At 39.0% G+C, this 18,154-nt stretch overlaps 1 protein-coding gene across 12 annotated transcripts in view; it reads left to right on the top strand.

Moving 5' to 3' along the window:
• Window positions 1-18,154, top strand: part of zic6 (zic family member 6) — a 95,093-nt gene that overhangs the window by 54,740 nt on the left and 22,199 nt on the right. For 7 of the 12 annotated variants that reach the window (XR_003936363.1, XR_003936364.1, XR_003936361.1 and 4 more), the window contains exons 3-5: window positions 14,494-14,563; window positions 14,653-14,795; window positions 16,360-16,498. Coding sequence is in view for 3 of the 12 variants with exons in the window: in XM_030144657.1 (XP_030000517.1) it covers window positions 6,523-7,498; window positions 9,395-10,020 (1,602 nt within the window). In the remaining 9 variants the exon portion in view is untranslated. Of the gene's footprint in view, window positions 1-5,812; window positions 7,499-9,394; window positions 10,994-14,493; window positions 14,564-14,652; window positions 14,796-16,359; window positions 16,499-18,154 lie in introns of those variants that run through there. The other 5 variants (XM_030144659.1, XM_030144658.1, XR_003936362.1 and 2 more) reach the window with 4 other exon arrangements.

Here is an 18,154-nt window from a genome sequence, read left to right on the forward strand (position 1 = left end):
CCAGGAAGGAGCTCACATTCTTTATTTTAGGGGATCTGGACCAAAAAAAAAAAAAAAAAAGAAAGAGAGGAAAAAAAAAATCTTCAAATCAGTTCTTCTTTCTGCTTTCGCCCTCATCACCGCATTCACTCACAACATTTCCACGAGAACAGTTATAGATTGAAAAGGTGAGTTTACTTACTTATCTCACATTTCTGTGTTGCTAACAGAAGCCATGATGTTGGAAGTGTGTGAATCTGTAGTTTATTATATTGGGCTGTGATGGTTGATGCATGGAATTTGCTTTTGCCTGCTTAGGCCTGTTACTCATATGGTAATGTAATTGTTACACTGACCTGCATATTTCTTCTTTTTTTATGGTAGCCTTGCACGATGCTGCAACACTTTTTTTGTGCATAACCTCAACAACTCATGCTGGAGCAAAACGACGAATAAGGCTACCTGCTCGGTGCGTTTTTTCCTCCGTAAGCTGCTCTCTCTCCCCCTTCTCTGTTTCTCCACCCGTCCGCCTATCTCTTCCTCCCTCCCCCTCTCTCTCTCTCTTTCTCTCTCACCACCAAGGCATTGCCTCTCACAGTTTACTCCCTCCTTCACTCTCACACACTCCTCTTCTTCACACGGCACACAGCATACGCGCACAGGAACATGCATGCACGTAGACATGACACACACACACACACACACACACACACACACACACACACACACACACACACACACACACACACACACACACACACACACACACACACAGTTAAGTGAGTTTGCCTTGGCAGTTTTGCAGTATATGAGATTTATGGCGACCTTTGTGAACTTACAAGTGACAAACAGCCTGTTAAGTTTTCCTGCATCCCCTCCATATTTTATTGGCTTGTTGAAACGGGAGGGTTCCGTGCACCACTTAAGGTTATGCGCCGGGTATTTGTTTGCTATAATATTACTTTGAAATAATTAGGATTAGTAACGTGATTTAGATGAGTCACTAACGTTCCCAAGCAACAAAGCAGCGTTTGCAGTGAGCTCTTGTTGAAAGAAGGAAACGTGACATCAACTAGGCCTAATGCAAAGCAACTGTTGCATGATTAAAGTAGCAGGAGGAAATTAAAAACTGCAGTTCTCCTCAGGGCGCCTGCGTGTTGCATTTTTAGGCTTTGCCCCTTCATTTATACTGTAAAACTCAGCAATCTAAATATAAAGCTGTTTTTTTTTTAAATTTATTATTTGTATATTTATGTTGCATATTCTTTTCTGGAGTACAGTAAACACGAGGCACAGAAGAATGCACAAATATTTAATTATTAAATATATTTGGTTTTTTAAAAGCTAGGTTTTCTTGCCTTTTCCACGGACTGACGGTCGTGGCTCTTTAATAGTGTTTTTGTTGAACAAAAGAAAATGGGAAACCTAAAAAAAAAAAAAAAAAGGAAAAGTAGAGGTTTTATAAACTTAATCTAAACCTGATCTGAATCCGTCTCCTAACACTATTTTACCCCCATAAATTTTATTTTGCTTTTTTAAACATGGCGCCCTCCGTTGTGATATTTTCACCTCGATTTTTATAGTAATTTAAGTTCATTCTGTTTGATGTTTGATTCTGAAGGGTGTTTATATTGTTTTGTGTTAACACTATTTTGGACGTTAAATGTTGATTTTGATTTATTTCCAGATGAGTGTAAACCAGTGATCAGTTTAGCTGTGTTTTCCTCGTTTTTTTTTTTATTTTTTTATTTTTTTTTTTTAGGTCGGACACAGTTGGAAACCTTGATGGATCCATTCATTTTCGGTTCAATGTAACTGCTAAATTATAGCAGGTTATTCTGCAGGATTGCAGTATGTATAATTTGATTATTTAGTTATCTCTGGTGGGATTACCTCATTGGGCGTTGGGATAGCCCATTGGTTATAAAATAATCTTCCTCTAACTGAGCATGCGCGTTACCTTGAAATATCACAATATTGTAGTGTGCATATCTGTGTGACAGTAGACACATGCTGTTGGAAAAGAGCAGAACATAACCATCAGCCTATATGGTAAACAACTAACATTTATACATTTATTTAACTAGATTTGACAGCAGCTTTTAAATTAAAGGTTATCTTGTTTTGCTGAATGTAATGAATGCTTAGATGCATGTTAATTGTTTGTTTATTTCAATAAATTGGCATACAGCATTCCAGACATGGTGGGTTTTTTCTGGAAGCAAAGTCGTGTGATTTTTTTTTGTCCATGTTGTCTGGCTTATAGCCCACAACTATGCTTGGCTGGGTCAGGCCCTAGTGCTATAGTCAAGTTTGTGGAGTGTCCTGCCTGGAAGTTAACTCAATAATGACCAGACAAAAGTGAAATCTTCGTCTCCCTTAAAAAGGGCAAAGCTACAACCCCCAGTTTGCTGCATCAGACTTTTCTGTATTTAGATTTTAAACTGAGCTGACAGAAAATGTTAAATATATCCCAATGGCACAGTTACATGAATAACGCCGTGGTTTGCTGTGTGGCTTTAATGGACACTGTATTATATGAACTTGTAGTGTTTTTACTGCTGATTGTGGTTTAACACATAATGCAACTCTGCACGATTTCACCTTGACTTAATGCAAAGCTGAAATGCTGGATTTTGTATGATGATGGAGTACTTTTTAAGTTCCCCCGAATTCTGCGGAGCTTACAATAGATTATGGTCTGCATTTACACATAGATCCATACAGCAGATACCATACTTCATCTAAAATAAAAATTTCGGCCGAATTTGTATGAGCGAGAATAGTACCAAACACATGCAGAATTTACTTTTATTTTTTTATAGAGTGTTTGCTGTTTTCGTAAAGCATACACAGAATACATATTGTATTTTTAAATATATCAAATAACAGATTTCCATGCTAAGAGCTGTAACTGATGTTGATTAAGGCTTCACAAGACAAATGGCTGGATCATTTTTGTTTGTAATTAGGAATGTCACCACATTATGCCTGTTTACTCTATTGCATGTGGTTGTTTTTCCGTTTTTGTATGTCGTGGGAGGTTACAGTGTATTTTGTCATTCTACATTTGCTTCATCGGATTAGTTTTTACACTTGCATACAGTATAATACCTGCACAGATCATTATGTATTTTCATGGTCAGTCAGGTCTTGAGTGACTCATATTTGCTGTGTGCCTTCATATGGCTGATGGAGAGAACTAATTGACTTCTTGCTGTGATTTACTGGAGCATCTGTCTGCAAATGGACACATCCCAAACCTGTTAATTCATCTAAATTTCATAAAGTCGTGGCAAGACTGTGCACTGCCATCCCTCATCAATTATAATATCTCAGTAGCCTCTACACTGCTGCATGTTTAAACACACATTCATGTGCAGGAATACATACATGAACTTTATTTTTGTCAGATAAGCAAGGACACACACACACACACACACACACACACACACACACAGAGAAGGAAATAGAAATTGGATAAATGATGGAATTATTTTGTGCTTGTATTTTTTCTGAAATGTGTCATATTGCATTGACTCCAGTGATAGTGATTCATAGAACACAGATTGTGAATCAGATATGGATATAGACGCATATATATTTATACATTTAAAATATACAAATACTCATATATGACTTTCGCCGCCTTTTTTCGAACAAGTTGATATGATTTTTTTGTCATCATGGCTGTACCCGGTTAAAGAAATAAAACTTGCAGAGTTTAAAAAAAATGTTTTGACGGTGTACAAAATGGCACAATAATTTCTCCAGTCTCTTTCATTCATTCTGTCCATACTGACTGTACTAGGAGTGACTTGTGCCTTATGGATATTGAGGGTTTTCCCTGACGTGAATGTTTTGGTTGTGTGGTTGTAATACTTTTGGTGAAACAGGCACTAAGATTTTGTCTGGCCTGTGTAACAGTCACTATAAATGTACCGATTTACAAAGGTGGCAAATTGGAAGAGATTTCTGGTATCAGATGGTTATATTTGTTAGCTTAAAGCTGCAAACCCATGCGGAATTTATAGTCAGTTAAGCATCAAATGCAAAAATACTGATGATGTGGCATATTTAAAAAAAAAAAAAAAAAAAAAGTATATTTACACAATAATAGATGGAATATGTTACATTTATATATGATAGTCCCCTTAAGTAACTGGTAATTGCGCTGTAACTTTATTTTTTTTTTAGATTTACCTTTATTGTATGTATAATCTAGGCATAAAAATCACATTATTTTTGGGGTGAAATTTTCTTCATATGAAATTCTCACACATACCCAGTGATGATGGGATTGTTTTTCTAAGACTCACATACAGCACTATAGTAAATTTACATGTAATTTGTGAAAAGGAAGTGGAATGGTGGAATTATAATAAAAATATGGTCTCACTGGAGGCAGTTTGCATCTTTGGGCAAATAAAAATGTTCTTAGCATTTCATTTGTTAAAAACAGTATATTATATCTCAGAGCCTAGAGTCATACCAGGCCTGTAGCGCACACTTTTCTGCTCTTGGTGAAAGGTGATCTTTTAACAGCCTCGTATCATTTGGACCTCTAGTATTTTTCATGATGGTCCGTTTTCGTTTGGGCTTTTTTTTTTTTTTTTTTTTGCTCCAAATGAGGAGCTGGGATCGTTTGGGGCGCAGGTCTCTCAGCTCTTTCTGCTCTCTGAATGACAGATTGGAAACATTCCGTTTATTGGCCTTCAACCCTCAATCATTTTCGGAAATGCATCGGGTTAAAGGTTGACAAACATGAGCGTCCATTACAATCATGACGGAATTAGGCCAGTTCTGGGCCTGTCTACTATTTTGCGGCACTTAATGTCAAGTGGGCCCCCTCGCTTTGTCTCGGCCCAGGATCCACTGAAGGTGACGTCAGCATTACAATAAGGAAAACGATTTTTTTCTCCTTTTTTGAAGAAGAAGCCTTAAAGTTGCAGATGAAATAAATGAGGTTCCACTTTAAATCTATAAGCTCAAATACGGAGCCTATACTACGTCGTGCAGATCTAAGTAAAAAGCAACAGATAAAAGAATTTGCCTGAACTGGTTTAGGTACAAAACGGTGCGTAGATGAAATCAGAGTCACGTCAAAGAGAAGAGAAGTACAGAAATATGCAGCTGTAGAGGCGCGTGGAGAGCCTCAATGCTGTCCTCACAGAACCCTAAAGTAAGAAAGTTTTTTTTTTGTTTTTTTTTTTTTCTCCCTGAGTTTCCAAGGAACACTGAAGCCTATCCACTGCTGTTTATCATGCTTCATGATTTGCATTTTACGTAACCATATTTTGCGACTGTGCTTTCCTGCAAGATGCATGTAATATGGATTTATTTCAGCTTAATGACAAAAACAAATGAATAAATACTTCATATAATCAGTATATACAGGGCGATTTTGAGCTCCATTGTGAAACAGCACATGTTGTACATTCTGTAGTCAGCTATTTTCCACTCACAGCTGAGAAAAGAAAAATGCTTTTTATTTATTTATTTCTTTCCTCCGGTGTAGTTGGTGATAGTGATAGTTTGGTTGCCCGGTGCGCCACTAGTTGATGCTTTATCAAACTTTTGCTTTAATACGAGGCAACAAGTTGTTCTTTTCACTTGGGAAAACTGAAGTGCTGATGTGTTGAATACTGTAAAACAAAGATGAGAGAATTTATTATATATTTAACTACATAGTGCAGTGGGGGGAAAAAAATCTATAACAGTTTTGTCACTTAAAAGTATGAGGGAATAAAAAAATTAAAAAATCAAGTGAGTGATTTAGCTGTTAGAATGAGTTTCTTGTAACTTTCAGTGCTTTTAAATGCGGTCGTCCACTCAGAACGGGAGTCTTGACAATAATTGGCCTGGACACGCACTGGCCTGTCTCTCTATTATTCTTGCAGGGCAGGAGTGGGACATTTGCCTTGGCAAGATTTACAAAGAAATGAAAGGCGGTAGATGGGCCACTCATATAGAGCAGTGGGTTTTACTCATATCAACATTTAATCTGTTGATTTTTCGGAGCTGATAAAACATTAACCTGCACACTCTTTAGGTTTTGGGGCTTTAGAGCAGGGGCTCAACAGAAGGCTCCTGAACTTAAAGAGGCTGCAATATTTGGAGGCATCGGCACATTTCAAAGCATTTTCAGTGCGATTTTTGAAAACGGAGTCGTGCGGTGAACGCCTGCGTGTCCCTTTTAAAACAAACCCAGCGCCTGTCAATCACCGCGCATTCCAACCAATCCCAAAGCTCCCTTTTTTAAAGCACGTTTGCCTGCTGTGCTTTTATATTGCACCATGGCCTGTTTCGAGGCATTTTTACTACCACGGTTATTGCCACAAATCAAGAGGGCAAAGTGAACGGCATGGGACTCACACCAACTTTAACGAAATTGAGTCTGGTTCCTACTTCTGCGAAGTTCACGGCCAAGAATTTCACATGCAGATGATATACAACATGGAAAATGGAAACTGAATTTCTAGGTGTATCCTGAGTTCTGAATTGGTTGATTTTGCAAACTCATAGCCAAACTCACAACAAAACATGACAAGCCTTTCGAGGTTTAGTGGCTGCCCTCTCTCCTGCGTCAACCCCGGGGAGAGCAATACTGAACCCAGCGTGGTGCTGCCACCTTTGGCAGGAGAGCACATGGGACACCCCACTGGCACTTCCTTAAAACTCTGCCCCTCGCACAATTTGCGAGACTACCCCGAGACGAGGTCCAGTGCATATGTTGACCATTCGGTTCCCAATTTTTCAGACTCTGGATACCCCGGCCACCGGTTAGAGCACAGCCCTAGGGGCATTATCATTGGAGCCAACCTCTCTGGAGCCGGCATGCCACCCGTCACTGATCAACTGGCATCAAGAGCTAACCAACATGGCGGGATTGGAAGGTACCGTGACTTTTCTGGCTGCAGAGACAACAGAAGCCATGCTTTTTTCACAAGTTATCAGGAGCAGGCCCATGGCTCCACTGACGGAACAAGAGACTTCGGCAGCCAAATGATGCTGGGTCTACCTGGAGACCTCCTCACCCGGACTCACCCCTATGGCCAAACCATCAGCCCCAAGGGAAACAGCCAGCAGCTTGTCACACAGTTCCTGGGTCTGTACAAACCTCTGAACATGGCAATCCAGCGAGGAGGAGGCGACGCTTTTCTCAGGTGTTCCAAACAAACAGTGAAGCACGAGCTGGTGTGTAAATGGAGTGACGGCCAAGAGGGGGCTGGGGCTGGGGCAGGGGCTGGGAAGGTGCCCTGCTCCAGAGCCTTCGGCACCATGTATGAACTTGTCACCCATGTGACAGTGGAGCATGTCGGAGGACCAGAGCACTCTGAATATGTATGTCACTGGGAGAATTGTCCGAGGGACAGGAAGCCTTTCAAAGCCAAATACAAGCTGGTGAATCACGTCAGAGTCCACACAGGGGAAAAGCCCTTTCCCTGCCCCTTCCACGGCTGTGAGAAGGTTTTTGCAAGATCAGAAAATCTGAAAATTCACAAGAGGACTCATACAGGTTAGTCACAAATGATCCTATTAAAGCAATAATAATAATAATAATAATAATAATAATAATAATAATAATAATAGGCTAAGAATAATAACATTAATAATTAATTTTAGGTTCAATTTTTGTAAATGTTGCAACTGGCCTACTTATTTACATGTTTAACTTAATTTTGAAGATGCCTTTCTAATACATTTTTTGAACTGATTACTTCATTATACATTTTTAAAAATTTGCTAATACTGTCACTTTATTATTATTATTATTATTATTATTATTATTATTATTATTATTATTATTACTATTATTATTATTATTATTATTATTATTATTATTATTATTATTATTATTATTACTGTATGGCTCTGACATTATTTAATCTGCACTATCCCAAATGTTATGCAAAGCCTGTTGTTGTTGCCTGCTTTGGCAGAAGGAAAGCATGTGAAGGCACAGATGAGTGGTAGTAAGCCATTTCCAACGGCGTGCAGTCAGTAGGCCTGGTGGTTTGGGTGCCTCTCCCACTTCATTCAGTGAAATTATTAAATAAATGCCGGGACACCGGAGAGCTGTGACGTAGCCGTTACGCTGTCTCTGCCTCCCAGGGACTTTTCTCCTGAGCACAGGAACACACAGAGCTCATCACACAGTGATGTAGCAGGAAATATGAAGGTAGGTAAACGATGACCTGAGTCAGTTCAGCAAAAATAAGTATCAGATTAAAAGAGGAATATTTTCAGAAAGATGCAATATTCTTTAGTATCATTCTGACTTCATTTCTAGGCCTGATCTTTTTCTTTTTTTTGTGGAAATTGTCAATAAATGTCTTTCTTTTTTCTTTTTCTTTTTTTTTCTTTGGGATTTGACAGAGTGGGCTATATTTTACAACAGATTCACGTACATAATATTTATTTTCAATTAGTTCACAGGTTGTGCAAGAAAAGTGATTCCAGTGTAATTATACTTGAATGTAGACATTTAATTTGGAAACACAATTAACACATAAGGTGAGGTGTAAAGACTGAATGAAAATAATACTTACCAGACGTTGCTTTTAATTCTGTGTAAATCGTTTTAATGAAGCTAAAAAGCAACAAGATGAAGAAAAAAAAAAAAAAGACACAAGCTAATAATGACTTTTTCCCCCTACACAACTGCATATATGTTTGATTTTAACCAAACATAAATTAGCTTTTGGGGGCATTTTTTCCCAATCAATTAAAAACAGAAAGGCTATAATATGATGATGTGAAAGGAAACCATTTGAGTTGTGTTTGGCCTGTTTCTACTGCCTGGGTGTCGTGCAGGCCTCCGTCTGTTTGTGCAGGGGGGACACATGCAGCTGTAGGCAATTCTGTGCAAGAAGATCATTAGTATCAATCATTAGCAACAGCCTAAATCATTCCATGAATTGCATTTAAATAAATCTAAATCTTTGCATTGGCAGTGGCATATTTGTCACACTCTAGTGCATTAACAGCCTTGTTGATTTAATACTTCTGCTTCACTTGTTGCGATCAAGGCGAACCAAAGCACGAGCAACAGATTGAACTCTGACTTTTATTACATCCAGCAACTTTGTGCACAGGCTTTTTATTTACTGCTAAAATATATATGTAATTAATATGTAAAATAAGTGAAAGTGTCTTTTTCAGATCAGGACTGTGTGGCCTGCAAAGAGGCTGTGCAGATCCACAGACTGGAGGCGCATGATCAGATCAGTGCAGTGTGTGGAGTGTAGGCTGGATGTGCTTTTGCGGGTTTTAAGGACGTTTTTACAGGGGATGCACTCAAATGATGACTTGATATTTTTTTTGTAGTATTCATGCAATAGCAGTGGGCTCATGTAAGGGGATATATAAGCATATTCGTAACTCGCCGTCATTTCTCTTTTCACACGTTTAGGTGAAAAACCTTTTAAGTGTGAGTTCGAGGGATGCAACCGGAGGTTTGCAAACAGCAGCGACAGAAAGAAACATTCTCACGTGCACTCCAGTGATAAACCCTACGTGTGCAAGGTCAGGGGCTGCGACAAGTGTTACACCCACCCGAGCTCCCTGCGAAAGCACATGAAGCTCCACTGCAACAAGGCCCACGGTGCCAAAAGCGGCGACGCACGACCTGGTGGCGAGGAAGGTCACGTAACAGAGTCCAGGTCAAGCCGAGTCCAGGATGGATCACAGATCAGCCCACCTCACCCCCCGACCGCAACCCAAGATGTCCCCATGTCCCCAGAGAGTCGAGACGAGTCCACCCCGAGGTCACGTTTCCATCATACGTTTGACAGCAGTTTGGACTACCCCACGCACAGGTCACAACCCCTCTTGGACCCTTTGTTATTACAGAGAGGCAGCTACAGGTCCCAGTCCTCCCAGTATCCCTGTGGTCAGACAGGTCACACTTTCACCCAGAGCTCAAGGACTTTCCCTTCCACGTCACCCTTCCAGAAAAGCATCGTCAATGGATGGTACACATGCCACAGCGGCGTGGACTCTTTTCCACCAAAGCAGTGTAACATTCCGTCCCTCTGAGTTCCTGATGGGTTACACTTTCTGGGACCTATTTTTTTTTTTTTTTTTTTTTTTTTTTTTTAATTTTTTGGTTCATGTTAAAGACTTCCAACTGTATTTCTATTACTCTCTGTATTTTAATGTTGTATCCAATATTTGTGACACTCCCTGACTCATCCTTTTCATGTCTTGCATTGCAAAACGTGGCGAGTTTTATTCTGATTATTGTGAGGCCTTTTTTCTTAGTAGCAAATTCCCCCCAGATCAGATTATAGGAACTTTTATAAAGTGTATAAGCTTAAATGGTCGCTTTGTTGCATAATAATTAAAAATATCTATCTTAAGTGAGGCAAAAAAAAGAGGGGAAAAAAAGGGATTTTATTTTATGGGAGTCTGCGTGTTAAGTCTTTTGACCTTATAGGATATTTACTGAAAAGTCTTGTTTTTCTGAATGTACCGTAAGTGTATGGGGCTTTGTTGAATGTAAACTAAATGTAATGTGTGTCAGGAACTATAAAACCATTACTCCTGTCTTAATGTATGTAGCTACACGAAAGAAATATGTGAGATTTTTTATAAGTTAATTTTTTAACATGTTTCAAGCCTTTGTGGTGGGCCTAAATCATATTTTTCCCCTTTTCTTGTGATTATAATACAACCAGTCTTAGTAGGTTTTTTTCCCCCTCCTGTTGAAACAAGGCAACTTTCGCCTTTTCGTCCATTTTTATTCTAATTCTTGTTTGTACTATATGTATATTTCACATTTCTGTGCAAAGTAAGTCCAACGTGAGCATAAACCACAGTGTTCGTGCTGCTATAAAACGTTTAATTAGCATATAGTCCTACTGTACATACGTATACTGTATAATTAATTATGTATTCTATATTTTATTAAAGTGTCTATATTCCCTTTGATCAGGCATGTGTGGTTAAGCCCATTCAATGCATTTTCACAATGAACTTCTGACCTTTTTTGTCCTTTTAAAAATAATAAAAAATATTAATTATACTAGTCTAAGTCACGCCACATTTGCAGGTTAACAACTTTGGCAGATACGATGTCCCGCCTGGATCCATGAAACTGACTTGAGCGTCGCTATTCATTCATAGATGTCGTTTTTTGGCCAGGTCTTTACGACAATTTTACCTCGATTTCCTTGACACAGACTCAGTAAAAGTTAATAATAACGTGTGATCCACTCAGGCTTATTTCAGTCCCAGAGCGCACTCTTTTTCCACTAAGGTTCTGGATAAGTTCACTGCGCCATCAGTGGGGATTTTACGCATTTTCACGTCCGATCACGCAGATTATAGGTTTTCTTTCTGGTTTTGGTAGCCACGCACCCGCTGATCTGTGTCGGATTTTATATGCTATTTTTCTTTGATTCGATTTCTGTCTATGACATGTTCTTTCTGTCCTCCATCACCCCTACACGCACATGCACAAACACGCAAACAAAATGTCTCAGTGTTATGATACTGAACAAAATCAATACACCACCTATCATTATTTTGCCAATAATACACACACAAACCTTAAATTTCCCACACAATTTCAAAAAAATTTGAGTCTGGATTTAAAGTCAGAACATCACACTTTCTGACAGAGGAAAAAAATGTGTCTTGAATGAAAAGACTTGATTCTATTTGACAAATGTTAAATGATATGATACATGGACCTTATAGTCAAATGTTTTCCTCACTTTATCAAGGCTGCAGTTTCGCTGACATATTTGCTCAAGTTTTTGTACCTTCAGGAATGTAAATTTCAACAAACACCTCATTATTTTAGAGAAACAAGCTGAGGAAATATGTGTTTGAAGCCTGTCTGTTTCTTAGCAGAGCTTGTATTCACTGTCTAATCTCAGAATGAGTTTAATATCATACAAGGCATTTCTAATTTCCCATGTTCCCCCTGTCAAACACTGTAGTTTTCTGTGTAATAATATTATCCCCTGCATTACTACAACAGTCATTTTAATATGAGTGACCATGTTGAAGAACTATATTATGACATGTATCTCAAGATGATGTGCACAGTAAAGTTCTGCAGGATCCTGAAATAGTGGAGGTCAGATGGGGAACAATTATGATAAATGGGTGAGTTTCTCTTTGTAGGCGAAGGTAATGCAAAAAAGATCTGCTGCACTGCCACTAGCACAGCTCTACACTTTGTACCTGCATGTATGTATGTCAGCATTTTATACCATTTAATATAAGGAGGATGATTTCCAGCATATATATTTATACAAATTTGCCTCAAACATATCAAAAGAAAATCAGGTCAAAGTGCATGTTTTACATTTCTTTGAAATATCTGCTTATGCTGAGGTGACAGCTAAATAACTAGCTGTTGTATGACTATTATTCCAGTGTGCAAGTATTTGATGCAGGTTTTGCGTTTTTCCCTTGTATTTTTGACAGACATAAGTACTCGAGGTGAAGACTGTAACAGAAGCAGTTTTCCTCTTAGTGTCTGTTATATTACATATGATCATTTAAGGCCTATTTAAGAGGTTAGAAGACTGTTTTTAGTGCTGTCATTTAAATGTACATTATGAGCATTTACATTAAAATTCTTTCTAAGACTAAAAAGGAAGTGATGCAGTTCTACATAGTCAATGGTCTCATTTTTGTTTCGTGTTTTTTTTTTCCCTATCATAGAAATAGCGCTTAACTGTAAGCAACTCATTTTTATATATTGCAGATACGGTGAATATGGAATGTGATGAGGTTGTTTATGAATGCAAATATGTGCTCTGTTTATGTTGTATGTACGTGATGCTCATGGGTATACATTTTTAGGGAGAGTAAGATATTTTTGATGATGCATTTTGCAAATCCCTCTAGTGTTTGCCGGTGCAGTAACTTATTTTCTCAGAATTAGGAATAGAATAGAATAGAATAGCATAGAGTAGAATACAATAAGCTGTTTGTTTTTATATCCAGCTAATTCTGTAAACCCCTGTGAGGCAACCTTGTTGTGATATAGGGCTCTACAAATAGAATAGAATAGAATAGAATAGAATAGAAATTTACTGTCCAAAGTTCCAGAATCTGTTCTCAACTTTTCATCAGACAGGAGTCAGTTTTATCCGCACAAATGAGCGCTTTTTTATTGGACTAATGATCAGTGGATGTTCCAGAAATATGTGGCTACATCACTACCATTGAGACAATTTACACAAAATGAGAAGTTTTGTGGTAAGTGGGTTGAGGATTGAGATATGTATATGAAGTCAAGTCCCTGATACAGAGTGCTTCTTCCAGTAAAGTGAAGTCAACAGTCCCAGCTTTGATCACTGTGCTTCAATAAGATGATAGCTAGAAATTGTAAGATCAGTTTCTGCTACAGTGCAGCTTCATCAGTAGCTTGCATCAAATGGTTTACATCCACTGTACTATGATTTCAATGATGATTGTTTTTAAAGTAATTTCAAAATCTTATTTTCATCAACATGCTTATCTTGTAAAACCATAGACTGTCACATTCTTCTTTTTCTTCCTCCTCTTCACAGAAAACATTGTCAAACATTATTCGGTGGCCAAAGAAGCCTCTGTGTTTGTGAGAAGAAAACAGTTTTTTCATTTGTTATGTGAGGACATGTATAAAGGCATAAAAGCAACACCCTAAACTATGAAATTTCCCGACCATGCACTACCACATGCTTCATTTTCCTCCTCCTCTTCACAGAAAACATAGTCAGAGATTATTTTGTAGCCAAGGAAATATCTATTTGAGTAAAGAACACAGGCTTTTTGTTTGCAATATGAGGATGAGCGACACCTTAAACTGAAACGTCCCGACTCTGTACGCATTTTGCTGTATATTCTGACCATGCTGTTGTAATATTCCATAATCATTGAACCCTGCCACGCCCTTCCCCCCAGTAATCACAACTGATTAGACCTCTGCTTTGCAGTTTGCCACTTGTCCGCCGCCATCTTTACTATTGCACTCTCTGCCTAGCAACAAGCGGCAGGCGCCATTTTGGACAGGATATACAGGGTATACATCAGTTTAGTGTAATAGATCCATTTCACCTTGGAATCCATTGAATTGTCAGCTTGAACCCCTGGGTTGCTGTTATGCCATACTTGGGTTGAGCCCCAGCTGTGTAGCAGGGGGTGGGCTGCTTTGTCACACCAGGTCTTTGGGTTGATGCATCATTATAACCATGTATGACATCTTGCGTAACTTACACTATGCAGCTCCCATACTTTTTCAAGGGAGGTTTAAGCCCCTCTGCTGGTCTCGGGGAGGCTGCGTCAGTGTTTGCTCTGACAGTAGAGGCAAAGATGACCAAGTGTGATTTTAATTGAATGTTTGGCTTTTTCTCCAACCTCCTTTGGTGTAGCCAGCGGTGCTGTTGTTCCCCAACTTGCTTTCTTTTCATCCAAGCCTTCATGCCCCCACCTTTTTTTTTTTTTTTTTTTTTTTTTTTTTTGCCAGGTCCTCTCAATTCTCTGTCTCATCTGTCTCTATCCCTGCAGCTCCTGGCTATCTTCACCCACCATGGTTCCTTCATGATGGCCCCCTAATCTCTGCCAGTGTGGTTCCATGGTAAGTAGAGCTGTCCACACCAAATTCTTCCCCAAACATCCGTGGAACTTGACTCAAATATCTGCTTTTTTCTGTCCGAATATTTTCAGCCCACATGTTAAACTGGATGCAGCTGCAAAGCTAGTTTTTTTTTCCCCCCTCCATTCTCTTTCCAGTTGGATCATTGCAACTACAGAAGGGCTTGGCATCCAAACATCACTGATGAAAGCAAGTGCATAAGATGGATTCCAAGGTAAAATACTGAGCAACACATAATATGACTGTCAATAAGATGAAACAGTGGAGTGAGATGAATATGGTTGTCATGTCAGTTGTTCTTTTTTGAAAACATTTATAGGGTAATCTGTTCTACGTCAAAGCCCGTGTTAATTTGACAACCTGACAATTAATAAGCTTTGGAAAACTCACCCTTTGGAAGATGGGCTCTTACGTAAGACAATGCAACACCATGAATTACACGTACAGCAGCGTGTTTCTTTAAGGTGTTCATAAATCATAGAACTATGAAAAGAAACAGAGTCTCACTGCTGTGCTTTTCTTATTTAATCTGATGGATTTTTTTTCCCTTTCTCATCTTCACCTGCATAGCGGTTTTCTCATTTCAGCGGTGCCAGCCCCCTGCTTAGTCCAGTCTATATTAGGGCTTAATAAAGTAGGCTCCTATTCACTCTTCCCAATTGTCACCCCACTGTCATCTTAAGCCAAAGCCCTTCATACTCTCAGCTCTCTGACTTTTGTTGAATTTGTCAAAAACAGAGGATCGCTTAAAACCGATGTGCAGCAGGAAAGACAGAGGAGAGAAAGACCCCGCCCATGCTCATATCTAATGCATATTTGTCTTTTGATGCATTGCATTTCATCCCCATGGATAGTTCTTAATATATCTGTGTTTTTTTTTTTTCATTATGAATTCCTTATGTAACCTATTTTGACAGTTTTTGATGAGCTGTACCCTAAGTCTCTTATTAGCCCAGGAGTTTGCCTCATGATTGACAATGATTATTTATTATCAAGAATAATATAATTATGTGTCCAAGTTTTGTTATGGTCTGCTGCAAAGCCGAAAGAAAATAAATAGTATCTTAAAAGTTCACATCTTTCAAAACTCATACTTTCAAGGTTTTTTCGGGGAGCCAGAGTAGGTTGTGTGGGGTGAGCAGACCTTTGAAGATCTTTCAACTCCTGCAAGCTCCAGGCCTGTGAGATGCTATGCCATCCTTTTAAGGGAATGACCATAACTTCGGTCCCCTTACCTTCTAATCCCTTCTCTAGACTCTTGTCATCAGAGATCAACCAGGCTGAGCTTTAATGGCCCCCACTTGTTGGCAAGGGCAGCTCGCTTTCATGTATGTAAAGAACCCGATGAATATGTTCAAATCTGCACATTGGAACAAGAAATGATGCCTTTATCTTCATCTGCGCTTCCTCAGTCTTCTACGCTATTGTCATTAACGGCTCTGCCTAATGATTCACATTTTACAGAATGCATTTGAAGCATTTGTTTGAAAATATTAAAAAAGGCTTTGATCACCAAGCCTAAAGAGCATTATGCCTTAGATTTTACAAAAACAGCACAAAGAAATACTGAGTGCCTGTTGTCTTTGCTGTCTTTTAAAACTATCACATTTCATTAGCGCAATTTGGTTGTGTTGTGAGATACTGCATTTGAATATTTTTTGTATGATTTCTCAAATCTCTTGTTTGAGGTTGAACTTAAAAAAGGGATCACACTGATCATGGTCCAGGGTGTTTCAAAGCAATGAGTAATCGCGTGTGTTTAATTTTATCTGTTGCAGTATGCATTGCGAGGCTGCTGTGTAATCAAGCCTGTGAACTCGACATCTGAAGAAAGGATTCTGTTTCTGATCACATCCCCACTGAAGTCCATCCATTTGCTGAACATGGATGTGTTGACACACACGTTTCCTCCACTTGGTATGTTGCCGTCAAATTAATATGTACTTGACATGACGCTATATGTAGTTTTTAACCAAAGTCTAGTGTTTGTAGAAACACTGGGGGCCACATTTAAGGAAGCTGTAAGCGAGGAGGCCTGGCGATCTCACTGTTAACCTTCAGCGTTAAAAGAACACCCCAGGGCTTAACTCTACAATGATGAATGTGGGTTGGTGGGGGTTAGGGGGCCTCACACAGAACCCAGGAATTCCCCTTGGGCCTTTTCAATTACAGTTAGGCCAGCTACGCACTGCAATGATATGTTGCTTTAAGGCTGTGACATTAATGGAGAGGACAAATGTGATTTGGTGTGGTGTTGACCCTAAAACGCAGGACACAGACAGAAGCACCCTGGATGGAGGCAGTAGGAAGAAGTACAAACCAACCCACTGTTGCTTTACTTGTTTACAGTCATCAATAAAATAATCCTAAAAGACCACAGTGTCATTTAAGCCCCTCTGAAGTTAAAGCACTATTGATGGAAATAGTTTATCATTAGCCACAGGCTAAACAGAGCACGAGGGGCATGAGAGAGAGTAATTAACCAGTCCTGCTCCTTTGAGGAGTCCAGGTAATGGATTTAAGAGTGGCAAAGGGAAAGTGGTGGACCGTCCCTTCATCTTTTTGATGATCAATAGGCCAGCCTAACCTTATATTGGACATATGCTATGATATGGTAATATGAAGTACAGTGTGCAAGTATGTGTGCCTTAAAACTGCATAGGTGTGTATGCCAGCACTTGTGCATATTTAACATCAAGAACAGCCACCATGATTGTGTTCAAAGAAGAGTATTATGCTAGTATCACTGCTGACTTAAATCTGTGAAGTTAGTGCACTTCCACATATGACCTTCAAAAAGAGCAAGGCGGAACTGACTGCATCTATTCCAGCCTGTGGGGAATAATCCTGTGTTCTAGGTATCAGGAAAAAGGCAGGGGATCAAAAGTCCACCTCCACTGCCACACCAACAACACAGCAGTTTAATATAGCAATTTTAAGTCCATTATAAAGATACAGCTCAGGTAATTAGGAGTTGTCCTCATCTCCCCTCCAATATCTGCTCTATTTTCTGTACTCTTTCTGTTGAATTTTGTACCATTTCTTCAGTTACGTAATTGACTAAATTATGCAACCCATCTGTGTGACTGCGTTGTGTTTCAGAAATATTAATCTGCAACTAAAAGAAACACATTCCCCTGGAAGAGAAATGCCTTCAGCTCACGACAAATACAGCATCCTAAACCTGCTGAGACAGATATCAGGTTAGTACTGAAAGAAACTATAATTTCTAGAATAAGAGCAGTTGTGCTTGGAAAACAGATGACACAATGATAGAGAGAGATGAAGTGATACCATTTTACAGACTTTAATGTCTACATATGAGCTGACTCAAAACAGAACTGACTTTACTGTAACTTAATTCATTGTGTATCGCATGTGATAGGCCATGAATAATGAATAACGAAAAGAAAAAGATGTTCCATCTCCACTATGAAGCTGTAAGTAACAAACAAATGTGCATGTGTTTTACAGTGTTTCAATATACATTTGGCTCCTTTTATCAACATCAAAAGTAAAGATACTAAGATATGCAAGTTACATAAAAAGCAGGATAAACAGATCAGGAAGTAG

This window comes from Sphaeramia orbicularis, chromosome 10 (assembly GCF_902148855.1).
Source record: "Sphaeramia orbicularis chromosome 10, fSphaOr1.1, whole genome shotgun sequence".
NCBI lineage: Eukaryota > Metazoa > Chordata > Actinopteri > Kurtiformes > Apogonidae > Sphaeramia > Sphaeramia orbicularis.